The 18,813-nt window shown below is 40.6% G+C and overlaps 1 protein-coding gene across 2 annotated transcripts; it reads right to left on the bottom strand.

The window, feature by feature from the left end:
• Positions 1–6,640: 6,640 nt before the first annotated feature.
• On the bottom strand, positions 6,641–17,591 carry TMIGD1 (transmembrane and immunoglobulin domain containing 1). 2 transcript variants are annotated; one of them, XM_055333563.1, is made up of 6 exons: positions 17,470–17,591; positions 14,896–15,174; positions 11,769–12,044; positions 8,792–8,895; positions 7,728–7,768; positions 6,641–7,179 (listed from the first exon to the last, which is right to left on the bottom strand). In XM_055333563.1, exons 1-6 carry the CDS (start codon positions 17,549–17,551, stop codon positions 7,176–7,178), a joined length of 786 nt encoding a protein of 261 aa, XP_055189538.1. In that variant the 5' UTR covers positions 17,552–17,591; the 3' UTR covers positions 6,641–7,175. The 2 variants fall into 2 exon arrangements, with proteins under 2 accessions (XP_055189538.1, XP_055189532.1); XM_055333557.1 differs by having other exon boundaries at positions 7,683–7,768.
• Between the last annotated feature and the right edge of the window lie 1,222 nt (positions 17,592–18,813).

An 18,813-nucleotide genomic window follows, 5' to 3' on the forward strand; every position in this document is an offset into this window, starting at 1 on the left:
GAATATACACAGCAGAGTTGCATCACAAACTACGGAATTCAATGACCTCCTTCAGCACCAGTCAGGATGGATGATACAAATGGGTTTTGGTGTTACTCAATTAAGTTCCAAAGTCAGGCAAAAAATGGATTATAACCAATATCCTTGGAAATTCGTTAGGGAAACATCACTTCCAAGACCCAAACAGCTCCTCTTCATCAGCATAGCAGAGTGGGTTTTCATTCCAGGATGGGAAGAGATTGCTGTTTCTTTGGTTGAGAACCAAATTAAGTAGTTGGCTTGCTTTAGGAGCCATGTTGTAAGATAAATGCACATCCTTGAACGCTAGACTCATCATCCTCAGCTCATGAGATGCTCACTTTAGGAACCGTGAAGAAACTAGAACTGGCTGGAAGAGCTGATTCTCCTCCTCATCCTCTGCTCACGTCAGGGCGCAGGTTCTTTGCATTGAAAGGCCAGCCTCTCACAGGCCCTTCTACATTGTTTTCTTTCCTCCTCTTCTACTTTCTCCCACCTTCTTTTCCTCCCCCCCACCCTTCCTCACCTCTGCCCTTTTTGTCCATTCCCCCCTCACTCTGACACTCTGCATCTACTTTTAACTTGAATTCAAATGTTAAGTGTAATAGGGTTTAAATCAGTCTATGTATGTTTGTTCCTGCCATATAGGAAGTACTGTGCCAGTCAGTTCTTTTTTTTTTTTTTTTTTGCCAGTCAGTTCTTAATGTAAAGGTAATTTTTCCTAGTGGTTAAAAACTCAGAAACCATACTACCCAGGTCTAAATCTGGTTCAGCCACTAATAAGCTGTGTGACCCAGGACACACAGGACTTAAATTCTCTGTGCCCTTGTTTTCCTCTCCTGTATAATGGGTATGATAAAAATAGGATCTTTGTTGTGTGATTGTTATGAGGATTAAGCGAATTATCATATATTTAAAGTGCTTAGGACAGGGATGCTTGAGTAGCTCAGCAGTTGAGCATCTGCCTTCAGCTCGGGCTCCAGCTCCGGGTGTGATCCTGGTCCGAGATGAGTCTCACATCAGGCTCCCTGTGGGGAGCCTGCTTCTTCCTCTGCCTATGTCTCTGCCTTTCTGTGTGTCTTTTATGAATAAATAAATAAAATCTTTTTTTAAAAAAGTACTTAGGACAGAGCAAGATAGGTACATAGAGGAGTGTATCTATTGTTATGTGACGCCTGGATATTTCACGTTACCTAGACTAGAAACTCAATTTTGACAGTTCGAATAATTGTGTATGCTAGTTTAGTTTCTCCTCTTCTGTCTCCCTTCTTCCTGGCATACAGTGATCACTTACAAGGCTCGGAGGGCTGAATGACTGTCCTGTACAAAACTGAAAGCAACTGCAGTACTTACACAGAGCCCAAAGGCAGGGTGATAAGAGGGGTGACTCTTCTTACTAGTTATGTGACCTTGGACAGATGCCTTTAACCTTTTGAACGTTAGTATCTCCGGTTGCAAATCATATAGGAAAAGAGCACTACCTATGTCACAGAGTGGCTATGAGGATCAAAAAAGATACATGTACCAATGTTCCATAAATTATTAGGTAGCGTGAAAGTATAACAAATTGTTATTAGTAGCCATAATTTAAGTAGAGGCTGAGGCTATTGTTGTTGCTATCAAGAGTGTCTGAAGAAATCAAGACAACTATTTCCTGAATTTCCACAGCAATACTTTACCATAGGAATCTGTTGGCAGGGGTGCCAGATCTCCACAATTTTTTTCTTAACATGTGCATAATTCTCTGAGAACTCAAGTGTCGGGGAATTCACAGTAGTGTCCTCCATGTCTTCCCATATTCTGTCAGTGAGAACTACCCGTGCTCTATGTTGTTTGCTCTGGAATCACCTTGTGTTGCAGAGATAGGCTCTTGAAGAAAGATCTCCGGAGTGTTAAAGAGTTTGTGGTACACTATGGATGCCCTATTTCTTTAAAGATGTGTTGTCTTCTTTAAAGATGTGAGTTTATTCAAAGGGGAAAATGTGATTTTCATTGCAGGCTTGTCAGCATTTTAAATAATGCAGGGTCTCTGATGGGAGGGAATGGGGATTATGATTAACTTGTGCCTGATATTAAGCATCATTTCAGTAAACTAGATTAAATTGTCTCTTGATTTCTTATTATAATGAAATGCCTGCATTAGTCAGGATAGGCTGAGTTATGCTGCAGTAGCAAATTAATCCTAAAGCCTAGTGGTTTTAATACAAGGGTCTATTTCTCACTTACCTGTGAACAGGTAGCTCTGTTCTACATAGCTACTCAGAATCCCAGGCTGGCAGATGCTCTAACATCTCTCCACAGTTGCCATGTCAGGGAAAAAAGAATCTAAAGAACATGCACCCATTCTGCTTTGCTTTGCCCAGAACTGACACTGTTATTTCTACCCATAGCCCCTTGAGTAGGACTAGTCATATGGACTATCTAGTAGCGGGCAGGGAAGTGTGAGAAGAACAAGGATATTCAGTTAATGATAAATATCTTTGCCACGACCCTCAAGCCCCCAGTCAGTAAGATGCTCTCAGTCACATTCCAGTATCTTTATCCCTGTCCCCTATCCCCAGGACAGTGCAGTGTAGAGAAGCAGTGTGGACTGTGAAGTCAATGTGAGGCCACTGAATCCCAACTCCACCCTATTCTAATTGTGCAAGTTGGAACAAGCTATTTTGTTTCTCTAATCCTCAATTTCCTCATCTATAAAATGAGGATTCCAATGCCTACCTTTTAGGATTGTTGCAATGATAAGAAATTATCTAGGCAAACCCTTTGGCAAAGAGTAATACTCATTGATTATAATCAGAAGAAGAAGGAGCAAATATTTAGGGCAGCAATTCTCAGCTCCAGTACTGCAACACCGCAAGACATCTCGAATGATGTCAAGGAGTGTTGTAACATCTTCAAGATGCTCCCGAACTAAGTTTGTTTTAAATTCCCTTTACTTACTCAAATAAATTTTCTATAGGTCACTAGAAGTAGGATTGGACATCATTCTTGGTGACATATGAGAGAAGTGAAGTTTGTCTTTATTATTCAACCTTTGCCCCTTCTGTGATATCCTCTCCCCTATTCCAGGCCCCAGGCTTTGGATCAGACCAATAGGAATCCCAACTTAGCCACTCCCTATAAGTTAGTTAGCTCCATTAAAGTTGGGACAGCCATGAGTATTTTGTAAGGGTTGTTTACAGGATCAAATAATGCAGGTAAAGTCCTCAGCACAATATAACTAACTGTCCTCTGGCTTACTTCTTCATGGTCATGCCTGAGCTTTGGAGAAGAGGATAGGAGTGAAAATTACAAGAGCGGTTTCATAAAAATCTCCACGAAATAATGAAAGCCCAAGACAATGCTGGGTTGTAACTTAACTAACAGAGATCAGCATGTATTGGGGTAAGAGGATTCTTCTACTCCTAGACATCCAGGATTTAAATTTAAATTTTTTTTTAAATTGTATTTATTTATTTGAGAGAGACAGAGGGAGCACAAGCGGGGGAGGAGCAGAGGAAGAGGAACAGCAGACTCCATGTTGAGCATAGAGCCCGAAGCAGGGCTTGATCCCACAACTGTGAGATCATGACCTGAGCAGAAACCAAGAGTCATATGCTTAATCGGCTGAACCACCCAAGGCACTCCCCGCCAAATTTTTTTAAGTAAGAAAATTACACATTTTATTTTTTTAAAAAGATTTTACTTATTTATTCATGAGAGACACAGAAAGAGAGAGAGGCAGAGACACAGGCAGAGGGAGAAGCAGGTTCCATGCAGGGAGCCCGACGTGGGACTCAATCCTGGGTCTCCAGGATTAGGCCTTGGGCTGAAGGCGGCGCTAAACCGCTGAGCCACCAGGGCTGCCCAAAAATTACACATTTTAATTCAGAGTTCTGACTTCTCTTAAAGAATCAGAAAATCTGTGCCCAATGGTAGCAATTAACCCTTTTTTAGACAAAGTTGTGTTCTCCATTTGCCACTGTCCCCACCACTTCCTATTGTTTTACCACTTGCCTATTCCACTGAACTGCTTGACCTCTGTAAGAATTTGACTTTATGACCTACGGCCAGTAAGTTCAGGAAGTTGGTGATGGTGGCCATAACAGGGGTAAAATTGGCAAAGGAATTTGTAAGCTATTTTCAGTGATTCAAAAAACCTAATGGCAGTGATTTTATTATTAACCTATAAAAGATTGCCCAGGTTAATTAAGTCAAGCACCAGATTTCTTTGCTTTGACATGGAATTACATCAACTGAGTAATTGTGTTGTAATCATAAAAGAAGTTCAGACTGGCAAGTAGCTATCACTGATGTTTTATTTATTTCTTTATTTTAATTTGAGTAGGCTCCATACCCAGTGTGGAACCCAGTGCAGGGCTTGAACTCATAATCCTGAGATCAAGACCTGAGCTGAGATCAAGAGTCAGATGCTTAACTGACTGAGCCACCCAGGCATCCCAATATCACTGATGTTTTGAAAATTGGGAAAGCAGATTATTATTACTTAATAAATTCAGGTGCTTGATAGACCAGTTTTGTTTTGTTTTGTCTTTTTCAAAAAATGGGACCCTAGACGGAGAAAAATAATTATTGTAAAAGGTACCTCTATTGATAGAAAGGTGGAGAAGATAGCAACTGGCTTTGTCTGTCACTTCTCCACTGGTATTTGTCAAAAACAGACTATTAATGTTGAAATTTCAAGTAGCTTATGGTAGATAGAGAAGACACTTAGGGAAAGGTTATGGGGGCTTCTTTTAAGTTCTAGAATTTCATGTCCTTTTAAGTCAGGTTCTAGGCTGAACTTCTCATTTTAAATAAGAGACAGAGTTTGGGGCTGCTTGGGGGGCCCAGTTGACTAAATGTCCAACTCTTGATTCTAGCTCAGCTCATGATCTCAGGCTCATAAGATCCAGCCCCACCTCAGGCTCTGTGCTGGGTGTGGATTCTTTTTCTCCCTCTCCTTCTGCCCCTCATCCCTCTCAATAATAATAATAATAATAATAGACACAATTTTTATTTTTATTTTTTTAAATATTTATTTATTTATTTATTTATTTATTTATTTATTTATGATAGACACACACACACACACACAGACACAGAGAGAGAGAGGCAGAGACACAGGAGGACAAAGAAGCAAGCTCCATGCTGGGAGCCTGATTTGGGACTCGATCCCAGGACTCCAGGATTGTTCCCTGGGCCAAAGGCAGGTGCCAAACCGCTGAGCCACCCAGGGATCCCCCAGACACAATTTTTAATAAAGGTTCTGTGTTTTTTTCAAAAGCAAAGCAAAATGAAATGCAGTGACCGTTTATGATATTGCCATGCTTTGTTAAAACCACTTAATGTCCCTTGTCTGTGCTAATGTACAAGGTCACAGTAGTTTATAAGGGTGAAGAAATTCTCTACTGATGACCTGTAATACTTAAGGATTGCCATATGTCCTAGAACAAAGCTGATTCATAATTCTACTAGGTAGGGCAAAGGTATTACGTTTTCATTTTTCTTGCCAACTCCTTTCAGCATTTAACTAAACTATTTGGGAATCTTTTGAGCATCACATGCATTAACATGAAATTTAACATGAAAATTAATCTTAATCCTTCTTCTAATTCAACCTCCTTATTTTCCAAAGGCCCAAGAGAGCTTAAAGGACTTGCCCAAGGTAACACAGGTAAGACTGGAATTCGGGTCTCCTGATTCCAAGACCAATTTAATGGGTTTTTCCCATTTCCCATTCCACTTTAAACTATCCCAATCATTGCCTGAGATCTAGTTTTTTCCATGTAGTCTCTGGACTTCTCCTTAATTGTCTAAACTTTCAGATTTTCACAATCCTCCTACTTTGTTCTTACACTGTTTTCACAAGGCTTCCAAATTCTATTTTGAGAAATCCTGAATGAGGAGCAAGATCTGAAGGCTTCCCCACAAAAACCTGCTGGGGCCTCCAGGAAGACTGAAAAACCTGTAAGTCCCAGTCTTTAATGGTCTCTCCATTCCATGCAGAAGGTTCCAAGGAAGCAGAGAGAAGCCTAACAAGGAGGATGTGTCTGGGTCCCTCTTACACACAAGACTGTTGGGATTTCATACAATCTGCTCATTTCCTCTCTGCTTCCGTGTCAGTGAGAAACTTTTAACCACTTGGCTGATAGCAGATCTCTTGCTTTCTCTCTTGCTGTGGCACATTTAGCTACTGCAATATTAGACCAAAAATTCTGTTTTTTTCCCCCTAAGTTAGAGGGTGAGCACAGCAGATATCAAAGGTGGTTCTGACCAAGGGGGCCTCTTCTCCTAACCCATCCCACTGTGTGGGACAGCAAAGCAGAGATTCTCAGGGAAAGAGAATGAAGAAATAATGGAAGTAGTGAAGGTTGATGATAAATCAGAAGAGCTGCAATTTAAAACAGAGGTATACGAGAAGAGTATAGGCTGATTCATAATTAATGTTGCTGGATCTAGGCAAACTGTGCCAAAAGGGCAAAGGCTGCTTTGTGGGCAGAGCCGTTGGCTAGCCCATGTCCCCGGCAGTTTTCATCTCCATCCCCACATAGAGCTTACAAAGTCAGCGACTGTGTCACCAAACCAGGATGAGATGAGAAAAATAAGGACATATGCTGACTTTTTCATAATGCTAAATTTATTCTGTTTAAAGGAATGCCTTATATTCTGAGATTATATCCTTCCTTTTTTTAGTCCTAAAACATTTCATTTATGAGACGACAGTGAAAGTAGATGATAATTGATATTATTTATGTACTTCTTTGGCAACTTAAAAATTGATCACTCTATGTTCAGCTCTCCTTTCCATTCTGGTATTGCACTTATTCATGAAACCCAAATGTCCGTCCATTTCCTACCTAGAAAAATACATACTAAATGGTAAACGGTGACCAAGCTTTTTGGAGCAAACCTCCATTAAATAACATATGCTTCAAGGAGAAGACAACAGAATCTTACTTTTCCTTCTTAATAGTTTTCTCCATAAATATGTTCTGCAAGAATATCAAATTAGTCATCACAGCTACTGTTAAGTGCCTAATGAAACACTTCTTCATAACCTCTGACAATTTGACAGGAGTGAATTTAATAATAGCGATAAATACAGATGGGACTACATTAAATCAAGGAAGTCCTGATGCAAAACTCTTGTTGTGTTGGATGGCATCTCAGCTTTCTCATCTGAAATGAACCAAGAAATCAATTATAATGATGATCATGGCAATAAGAAAAAAAATTCGAAACAAAATCCACACTCTCGGAAAGAATGCCTTCGTTCTTTTTACTGACTGCTTACTTCTCCAAGGCTGGAGCCAACAGAGTAAAAGGAAGCCCCACAGAGAAGACATTGTTCAGAATGAGGACTGTGGCTTCCGACGTCGTTGTGAAGGAGAAGCAGCATGGCTTCCCTCAGGGTCAGCCCTCTCAGTCATTTACATTATGTAGCTATACAATGCAGGAGCTGGACAGTAGCCCAGAACTTCCTAAGTGGACAACAGGCTTAAGAGCAAGGGTAGTATTCTCAGTTCTAGGCAACCTTCCAATGGAGCCTCACCTGTCTTCTTCTAAAGTAGAGGCAGATTCTCCTCCACCCTCCATTCTAATCTGAACCTCTTCACCTCCCAGCGCCTCCCATCTCAGGAGGATTTGCCCAGGATGGGCTTTATGACACACACCACTGTTACCTGTCTGCTCATGGAAAATCATTGGCCCCAGCCCAGAGTGCTTACAAAGCGGTTTCTCTTTGAGGATCTTCATTCTTTATGCAGAGCTAAAAGCAAACACAGGGGCAATGAGTTTGCCTGCTTTTCTAAGGCTGTAGATAAACATTTTGAATGCATCAATGTGGCTCAAGGGATAGAAAGCCCAAATGTCTGTTAATCTCCTACCAAGAAAAGTACTCATCAATACAGAGGTGGCTGGAAATATAGAACCTCTGCACTGGTGCAGGTCTTATGTCTTTGGCCATACTAATTATTTCTACTGATCCTACAGAGATGTAATTCTTAAACCAAAATTCTTCCAGGATTCTTAGGTAGTTGAATATTTCTTTTTTCCTTTCCTTTTCTTCCTTTCTTCCTTTTTCTTTTCCCAGGAAAAAAATTTGCTTTGGATTGGCACCAGGGGGTAGGTGAATTTCTTCTTGGGAGATGTTGTTCCCCTGAATCACACCCAGTTACCATATGTTTCAAGAAGAACACCTCTTGCTGCATAACTAACAGCCTAGATCATACAGGTCTTTCCTTAGAGGCTTTCTGCCACATTTGCCTCCCTTTGGCACTGGGTGGAGCCAAATGCATGGCATTAACCTATGCATACACATACTTGGCATCAAGCTAACGGACAAGGTTAACCCTTCAACAATTCAAACTTTAGCTCATTACTACCAGGGACTGTGGCTATACTCAGAGGTGAACTGCTGTTCAGTGTCACTTTTTTCATGCAGATCTCTGAATCCACAGTAGATGTTTCTCTGTATGTTTATTTATTGTACCAAAGGTACCATAGCAACAATAAAGGGAAATTTAAAAGAAAGAAAAATCAGCCCCAAATCCCCTATTCCTAACACCACAGCTATTTTCATACAGGTTTTGTCCATATGTATTTCCATTCTTTGCTAAAGCTGTACTCATCGTATGTGTACCATTTTATTCCTTTGAGCTACTTCCATTTTGGTCTTTGGAGAGACCAGATTGTCCAAGTATGGTTCCCAACTCTATAGTCATTTAGATAGCCAGCTTCCTGACTGGATTTAGATGAATTTATACCTCAATAGCTTAGAATATTTAGATACCTTCATTATTTTTTTTCTTCTAGCAATCAGTCCAAAGCACAATGTCAGAAAGACCACAATACATGCGGCAATAATGGGTTCTTTTGGCACAGTCACAGCTCTATCTGTTGGAAATGCAAACACAAGGAATAGCAACTAACATTTACACGAGTATAATTTACGTACTTCTATGTCCCAGCCATGATGCCTTGCACTTCACATATATCATCCTCTTAATTAAATCCTTCAGACAACCCAATAATACCTACCCAAGTTTTACTCTCTTATTGGTAACCAGATTTGGTATTTTTTTCCCTTCATATTTATTAGGCAAGATAATCCCAACACATAGGATAAACGCTTGTGCTCAAGATCTGTGCTTTCACTTCTAGCTTTGTGTGGCCTCATTTAGAAACTACTCTACTGAGCTATGAAGCCCGGAGAGGTTCATGGCAAACATATTTAGCCTGAGCACCAGCAGCAGAGCACTTAAAGCTGTGAAGGCAGCCCACAGCCAAGAAAATAATAGAGCAGGAAGAAATAAAAACAAGTTGGTTTGGAAGAGCTCCACCCAAAACAGGATCCTGCCCACTTGAAAGCCAATTTGCCAAACTGGCATCCAGCTTGCCATATGAGTTGTGTATATATATATTTTTTTTATATCATGGAGCCCTTGTGATTCCTTCGTAACCAAGAAGGATGATATAATTCCCTAATCTCTGCATGTAATTTTACAGCCGGTTAGAATGACAGGGCCAGGGGACTCCTGGGTGGCTCATTGGTTGAGTGTCTGCCTTTGGTTCAGGTCATGATCCCGGTGTCCTGGGATCAAGTCCTGCATCAGCCTCCCCGCAGGAAGCCTGCTTCTCCCTCTGCCTCTGTCCTCTCTCTCTCATGAATAAATAAACAAAATCTTTAAAAAAACACACACACACAAAAGAATGACACGGCTAGGTGTCCCTACCAGCCATGCTTTTGTGGAGAGGTGAATAGCCTCAGCTTCAATAAGCTGCCTCTTCTACCCCTTCTATCCTAGGAGTACTTGGGTTATTTGTGGCTTTGGTTTTTAAAGCAAGCGGCCCCTGGGCATACTGTCACTCTGCAGGACAAATTACTGAACACGCCAGTAATCACAGTAATGGGCATTGAACTGCAGTGGCTCTTCCTCCCCACCAGCCACTGTGTTTGTGTCCCAGATCTCCCCGAAGGGGGAGGAAATAAGCTCAGTGGTCACATAGTCCAACACTTCTGGCAGGGGTTCAGTTGGCTTCCTAGGAACTAGCAAGAAAGGCAATGAGTGGGCACAGGGAAGCAAACAACAAAGTGAATAATATTCTAACAAGAAAGAAGAGCCTCAGCTTGTTTGGCTGCTCTGAGCATATTGGCCTTGGACCAGGAAATGTGTGCATGAGCATTTTCTGCATCTGCTATGCCAGGTATCTTGCCTTTCTCTTTTTTGATTTTTTCAGAAAAATAAAATTCTGTTTCAACTGATCCATATGATCCAATTAGAACAAGAAGGAACTTATTAAATGTACCCAAACCGAGGCTTTCTTTTTTTTTAAGATTTTATTATTTATTTGAGAGAGAGAGAGAGAGAGAGAGCACAGAGGGAGAAGGAGAAGCAGACTCCCCACTGAGCAGAGAGCCTAACACGGGGCTAGATCCCAGGACCCCAAGATCACAACCCAAACCAAAGGCAGAAGCTTAACCCACGGAGCCACCCAGGTGCCCCAAATTTTCTAATCAGAAAATTAACTTAGCTTGCAGATGACATCATCTAATATGTCTCTCAACTTCATAATTGAAGTTTTAACATGAAAGCAAACTTTAACGATTTTTTTAGTATGCCTGTATATTCAGCAACTAAAATTGACAGTTAAGGGTCTTAATAAATGTTTTTTTCAAATTAGAAGAGATGTTATCTAAGAAAACTTGACTACTTTAATCAAACTTTCAGAATCTGTATCAAAAAAACAAGTTATTTTTGAACTTGGATTCAGTTAATAGCAGCAAAGAATGATTGACAGCCTTGACTACTGCCAATTTCTATCTCACACTGTCCTGCTTGTTTCAACACCCGAAAATTTCCAGGGCTGGGGCACTGCCTAAAAAAGCCCTCAAGACTCAACATCCTCTACGGGTCTTCTGTGCTGTGCTTAGACTGCGGCTTTCTTTATCCTTGTACCAAGATGGTTGTTCCTATTTCAGTCATCAAGCTGCATTCTTGAGAGTTTCTTTTCATGCTGCTCACCTCAAGGTCAATTTTTGCCACAATCACCAGTGGTACGTGGAGGTGGGGGAACACTGGTCTGCATTCCGTTTGCTCTCTGACCTCATTTCTTTCTACCGTCTTCCTTGCTTTCTCTGCTCAGGTCCCCTTTCTCTTCTTGTATGAATGAGAAATATGAGGAGGGAAGAACACTTGGAACTTCATTTGTTCCCTGTTATTAATTGCAGGTGTGAAGAATCTGGGTAGATGAAGCATGAAGCCAAGAGAAAGACCTTTCAGGAACCATCTTGCCCCTCCCTCCTTACTGCTTAGCCTATAGATTACAATTTCAGGGATAAGAATAATTTTAGAGATTCATTTTCTTATCTATTTATCTTTCTCTTGGTGTTTCTGACTTCTCTTTCTGGTTGTCATTGGCTGTAAACTCAAAAGTCCAGTTCCAACGAACCTTGTTGCCCAGGAGAATTCATGAAAAGTACTCTTCCCTAAATGCTGACCAGAATTGTCTTCCCCCACTTGGTTCTAAAAAGGACCTTTGCTCAAAAAGGAGTGTTTCATATGGAATGGGCACCCCAAATGGAAGATTTGGAATTCTTAGTGGAAATTCCTTGGATAGGGATGACTCACTAAAGAAAATCATAGCTACTAATCACAACTGTCATCATCATTAATTGCCACAAAAACATTTATGAAAACCTATTCTGACTTTTTGCGAGTTACCATTACTTAAAAAGAGAGTTACCAGAGAGAGAGAGAGAGAGTTACCTTTGACGATGAGGTGAAAGTCCTTGGTCTCCATTTGCAGAGATGAATTTGCAACACAGCTGTAGGTTCCATTGTCAGATTTCTTGACTTTGGTGATTGACAGTTGAAGAGACTCACTTGTCTGGTGGACTTGGTGATTTTTCTCTAAATTCAGGATATCACTATTTTTGTGCCACATCATTTGAGCCTGGGGGTTGGATCTCACATTGCAAACCAACTTCACATCACTGCCTTCCTCAACTGTTTGGAAGTCGTCTCCACTTAGAATAGGAGGAACTGCAAGACTCAAGCATTTAGGTTGAATTAGCAGATAAGCAGTAATTTACTATCAGTGTTCAAGATTTCCCTTCAGTCCATCTCATGGAGTAATTCATTAATTTGACAAAAATTTATTGAAGGGCACCTGGGTGGCTCAGTGGTTGAGGGTCTGCCTTCAGCTCAGATCATGATCCCAGGGCCCTAGGATCAAGCCCCACATTGGTATCCCCGCAGAAAGCCTGCTTCTCCCTCTGCCTATGTCTCTGCCTCTCTCTCTCTGAGTCTCTCGTGAATAAATAAATAATTTTTAAAAAATTTGTTGAGCATCTACTCTGTGCCAAGTGTTGGACTAGGAACTGGGGATACAATGGTAAATTATATACATCCAGTTCCAAACCTCATAGAACTTTTATGTGGTAGAGAAGATAAACCATGAAACAAATGTATATAATAATGAATCTGGGGGTGCCTGAGTGGCTCAGTCAGTTAAGTGTCCAACTCTTGGTTTCAGCTCTGGTCATGATCTCAGGGTGGTGGGATCCAACCCTGTTTGGGCTCCACGCTCAGGGAGGAGTCTGCCTGAAGATTCTCTCCCTCTGCCCCTCCTCCCACTTCCACGCATGAGCACTCTCTGCCTCTCAAATAAATAAATCTTTCTTTAAAATAATGAATCTGTACCAAGTAGACAATTTATAACACTACCTAAAAGTATAAGCCTTGAGTCTTTGCTCTCTGAAACCCATCTCTACTAATATGTTGGAGAAAAGAGTATAATATGAAGAAAGCAGAAATTGCAGTTATTGGTAATTCCATCCATGCCACTTACTCTGACCTTGGGAAAGTTACTTAACTGCTATGTAACTGCTCAGTTTCCTCATCTAGAAAAGTGGGATATTACCTACCTCACAAGGGGTTGTAAAGATTAAATGACATAATGCCTGCAAAGAATTTACCACAGTGCTAATAACCATTATTGTGGTGGTGGTGGCAGTGGCCACGGTGGTTTTGTGGTGTCCTCACATCCTCTGTTTTTGCATTTCATCTAACCACATTTGCCCTGGCTACATTTACCAGTACCTATTTGCATTTCCTCAGTGATCTCTAGAAATAATCTCCTCCCAGAAGGTGTTCCAATGGTGGCAACTCTGACATCCATGGAAAGTATGATCTTCTGAGTCTCTCTCATTCCTCTGTTAAAGCAAGTCCTTAGTCCCTCTATGATAAGAGCAGTCATTGAGACATAGATACTTGAACACATTTATCCTCACCAAATAATTCCAGCCCTCACCCCCACATGGCTTTCCAACATCCAAGGGGAGAAATGGCTGAGCTCTTTCTCTTCTCCATGCCCCTTGCTTTTCTGGTCAAGGTGCTGAAGATTAATAAAGTGCTTGAAAAGTGGGTAGTAGGAAAGAGATAGAGGTGGAGAAGAGGAAAAAGGAAGCTTGTATAATCTGTGCACTGAATAATTAGACCATGAGTAGGCTGTGCTATTAATAACTCTTTCTGAAGAATGACATTTTGTTGCTCTTTGGAATGAGCTTGAAATTCTGTATCCATATCCAACAAGAAAGTTACATGGTATTCAGATATGTAGGAAGCTGCTAGAATAGATAACACTATTACCAAATATATCATAGGACCTGTGGACATGCCCTATTAGTTGTTCCTTTTTATTTAACTATTTAAAATTAATTTTGAAGTCTATCAACTATACATAAGTATTCTTTTTTGCAAAAATTAGTACATTTCAGATAGTTAAGGTCGTCTTTGATTCCATCTTGTTCACTTTCTAGCTCCCCAAAGATATCCACTGCTATGAGTTTGATGTAAATCCTTGCAGATCTTTTTTTTCTCATATCTTTTTTTAAAAACCATTTTTATACATATAATGTACCAATAGGAAATACATCATATTGTTTTAGAAGGGTTACATAAAAGACTTTATTCTCTCAATAGCTTGTATCTTTTCGAGATATATCCACATTGAACCATAGAGACCTAGCTCATTGTTTTAGAATGCTACAGTGGGGGATCCCTGGGTGGCGCAGTGGTTTAGCGCCTGCCTTTGGCCCAGGGCGCGATCCTGGAGACCCGGGATCGAATCCCACATCGGGCTCCCGGTGCATGGAGCCTGCTTCTCCCTCTGCCTGTGTCTCTGCCTCTCTCTCTCTCTGTGACTATCATAAAGAAATAAAAATTTAAAAAAATTAGAGCGCTACAGTGTAATATAGGACACTTTAATCATTTTACTTCATGGGCATTCTTTTTTTTTTTTCTTCAGGGTGAGGGGGTGGAAGGGTAGAAGGAGGAGAGAGAGAATCTTAAGTAGGCTCCACACCCAGCACAGAGCCCCACACAGGGCTCCCCATGGGGCTCAACACAGAGTTCTTAGCAGGGCTCATTGGGAGGCTCAATCTCACAATCCTGAGATCACAACCTGAGCCAAAATCAAGAGTCAGTCACTTAACCAACTGAGCCACCCAGAAACCCCTAGCCAAACCAATTTTAAAAAGGTAAATAACCCAATAGAAAAAATGGGCAAAGGACATGAGCAGGCATTTCACAGAAAAGAAACATAACAGCCAATACACTTATGAAAGGGTGGACACCCTCATTCTTAATTTGGAAAATGAAAATAAAATTTCAAATCAGGCTGGCAAGTTCTTAGAGTTTGAGGGTACTCAGTGCTCACGAGGGTGTGGGGAAATAGGCACCCTCATGCATTGTTGCAGGAGCATAAATAGGGCAATTAGGCAACACCAAACAAATGTTAAAATACACACACTCATTAGTCCCAAATTTCAAATACCACTTAATATAGGGCAGACAGCACAGACTGACTAGCAGTTTCTCCCCCCTCACTCACAAATGACATTCAGCACCACGGAAATGGACACCGACTGATTTCTCTGCAGTTTGCAGGTAAAGGTGACTCCGTTGTCATCTTCACTGATGGAGGAGACACACACAGAGCTGGAATTGATTTTGTTTCCAGATTTCAAATCCACTGTCCCCTCTTCTCGGTACCAGAGAAGTTCTTCCTCTCTGGTGTGGTTTTGAACAGCACATTTCAGAGATTCTTGGGAGCCGAGCCAAGTGTCCAAGATATAGTTCTCAGTTCTATCATTCACAGTTAGAACAGAACCTGGGAGGGCAGGAAGAAACCATTAACACAAAATGAATGATCTAAGTGGCATAAACAGGGGATTTGTTAAATAAATCACATTACACCAGTACAATGAACTACTCTACAATAATTAAAAAGTCATAGTGATCTATACAATTTTACAAGGGAAAAGCTTCAGAATGTATTATTAACTTAAAAAAAGGAAAATGTTAAAATGATGGTTACCAGATTTTGCTGCACGTTGGAATCACTTGGGGAATCTTTAAAAGCATATTGATGCTTGATTTCCACCCTCAGACACTATGATTTATTGATATGAGTGCAATCTGGGCATTGCATTTGCAAAAAGCCTTCAGGCGATTCTAATGTGCAGTGAAGTTTCAGAACTACTATGCACAGAACTATCCCATTTATACACACATACACACACATGCATGCACACATGCATGCATTTATGAGGAAAAATCTTGGGGAAAATCTCACTGTGTATACTGAATAGGATTGATAAAAATAGAGAAAAAAGTAAAAAAAAAAAAAAAAAACCTTTCCAGACTTAAATTGTTTATGTGAAAGTAGCAAAGGGAGTTGAAAGTAACAAAGGGAGGGGGTGGGAGAGGAAAATACAAATGAAAAAGGACTATAGTAAAATTGAAACATACTTAAGATACAACTTTAGGAGAATAGGTATAATGTAAAGTACATCTATAATAATTACTATAAATATATAAAAATTGAACATACAATTGAATATGGGCAGAAGCCATTTTGAAAAGCTTTCTGATTAAGTGTGACAGGATTGTGGAAATTTTGGTTCTGCACTTCTTGTGTCTTATTTGGGCAGTGCAGTAAAATAATTGAAGTTTAAATAGTTATGGTTTGAGGGTAGTCGAGTTGTGGTGGAAGGATAATCAGGATGTATAGCAGTTGGTTTTCATCTCTGATTTCCAGAAATCCATTCACTGTAACACATCTGAATTTCAGTTCTTACTTTCTTGGTTCAGGACCAAGTAACCACAGCTAAAAATGACATTAGCTGCCACAGACTTGTTTTCTACAGAACATTTGTTAATACAGTCTGTAAACACATGAACTTTTCCTTTAAAATGCACAAAGTACTGGTGAAAACTATGTGATTGCTGCCTAGTATTTTTCAAAAATCTGGAAGAATATATATCAAAATGTTGTTGAGTGATTATCTCTGGATGATGGGATTTGGTTTTCTTCATTCTTTTTTTTTATTAAAGATTTTAAATTTTTAAGAGAAGGATCGAGAGAGAGAGAGAGAGAACATGACATGTGCACATGCGTGCAGGGTAGAGAGGGGAGAGAAAGAGGGAGAGAGAGAGAATTCCAAGCAGACTCCCTGCTGACCTGGAGCCTGACACAGGCCCATCCCATGAAATTAAGAGTCAGACACTCAACCAACTGAGCCACCTAGGCACACTTTCTTTATTCTTTTATATATCCCCCCTCTTTTTTTTTTTACAATGACTACGTATTACTTTTAAAATTGGGGTTTGGAGGGATCTACTTCCAGGGTGGGGTGGAGAACAAATGCAGGGAAGATTTTCCTGAAGCAGTATGCTCAAATAGACATTAGAACTTATTTTGGGGGGATCCCTGGGTGGCGCAGCGGTTTGGCGCCTGCCTTTGGCCCAGGGCGCGATCCTGGAGACCCGGGATCGAATCCCACGTCAGGCTCCCGGTGGATGGAGCCTGCTTCTCCCTCTGCCTGTGTCTCTGCCTCTCTCTCTCTCTCTGTCTCTGTGTGACTATCATAAATAAATAAAGAAAAAATATTTAAAAAAAAAAAAAAAAAAAGAACTTATTTTGGATGTCATTAGTAATGAAATGCATTGGGATCCCTGGGTGGCTCAGCGGTTCGGCGCCTGCCTTTGGCCCAGGGCGCGATCCTGAAGTCCTGGGATCGAGTCCCATGTTGGGCTCCCGGCATGGAGCCTGTGTCTCTGCCTCTCTCTCTCTCTCTGTCTATCATGGATAAATAAATAAGTAAATCTTTAAAAAAAAAAGTAATGAAATGCATTAAAAAGTAAAAAAAAATGTTTTAAAAAGTAGAAAAATTTTGGCTGCAGCTCTGGAGATAACAGAATATTTACTCTACCTTGCCATATCAGAGCCATAAACAATTTTTCCATTTAACATTTTATCATGTTGTCTGACTCCCGTTCTCTGAGCCATACCAACTGTGTATCTGGTGATTTGGATTTTGGATTTCCCAGAGCCAACTGATCATGTTTTAATTGGAAATTTTTCTTTATTTACAAAGAGACCAAAGGAATATTATTAACTTACTTGTCACCTCACGTGGAAGAAACAAAATCGCTAAGAGAAGAAATCTGCACATTTTCATTAGTTCCCTGATGTTCCACGCCATCTTTAACAAATTTACTTCTGATCTGCTGGGGAAAAAAGGGTGTAGTTGGTTCTGAACTTTGGTCTACACTGAGTTTATGAACCTTCCTCTTGTCTATCTTGCATTAAAATAAAATCCCAGATGAGTCATCCCAGCTGTAACAGTACTTTTTCTAGTTTTTAATTAAACAATCTTGCTCTGATTACTGAGTTCAAAGTACCTTCAGTATTAAAGATTTTTTTAAGGCAAGAAAATGAAAACCACAAAGTTATAGGCTATAAGATATAGGGCAGCCATGGGGAAGCCCTGGGGAGGGTAGAACCAGTCTTCCCTGGAGAAATGGATAGAATGTCATTTTAACAGAAAGAGAAAATAAACTTGCTTCATTCACAGACAGTCTCTACTGAACTGTAGTAATTCTGGTTTTGAAAGCCCCTCTTAGGGATCCCTTGGTGGCTCAGTGGTTTAGTGCCTGCCTTCGGCCCAGGGCGTGATCCTGGAGTCCCAGGATCGAATCCCATATCGGATTCCTTGCATGGAGCCTGCTTCTCCCTCTGCCTGTGTCTCTGTTTCTCTCCCTCTCTCTGTGTCTCTCATGAATAAATAAATAAAAATCTTAAAAAGAAAAAAAAAAAAGAAAGCCTCTCTTGGGTCGTTTTGTAAAAGTTGCTCACTGCTAAAGAGAGTTTTTGAGACCCCTTCCAAATCCCATAGACTCAAATGGTTCATAACTTAGAAAAGACTCAGTTGCAGTATGGTCTCTAGTCTTAAACCAAGTTAATCTCTCTGCTTTCTCCCCTCCCACCACCATCATCCCCCTCTTATATGTGTTCCCTTTAACTCAGTGTAAACTAAAAATAATAGATAATAAAGTCCTCCTTTTTTTCCTGCTATGTTTTTGCTTCTGTCATCTGCCTCCCTAGATACTTTCCACTTCATCTGGGAAAAACATGCATTCGTTGACCTCCTTTCAAGAGTACCGCTATGAATATGGTAGAAACACAAGCTGAATGATTCCTATGCAACAGGCACTGTGCTAAACCCTTTACATACATTCTTTCAATCCCCATGAAGTCCCTAGCAACCCTCTTGAGGTCATTTCTAAATGTTTGGAGAGATTACATAATTTGCCCAAGATCCCAAAGGCAGTAAATGTCAGGGCTAGGATTCAAACCCCAGACTCCCAAGGCCAGACTCTTAACCATCCCATTGCATCCACTGATATTCTTCTCCATTAAGAAGCTGCTGTTAGGGGCACCTGGGTGGCTCAGCAGTTGAGCATC

Source organism: Nyctereutes procyonoides, unplaced genomic scaffold, assembly GCF_905146905.1.
Source record: "Nyctereutes procyonoides isolate TBG_1078 unplaced genomic scaffold, NYPRO_anot_genome, whole genome shotgun sequence".
In the NCBI taxonomy this organism is placed as follows: domain Eukaryota; kingdom Metazoa; phylum Chordata; class Mammalia; order Carnivora; family Canidae; genus Nyctereutes; species Nyctereutes procyonoides.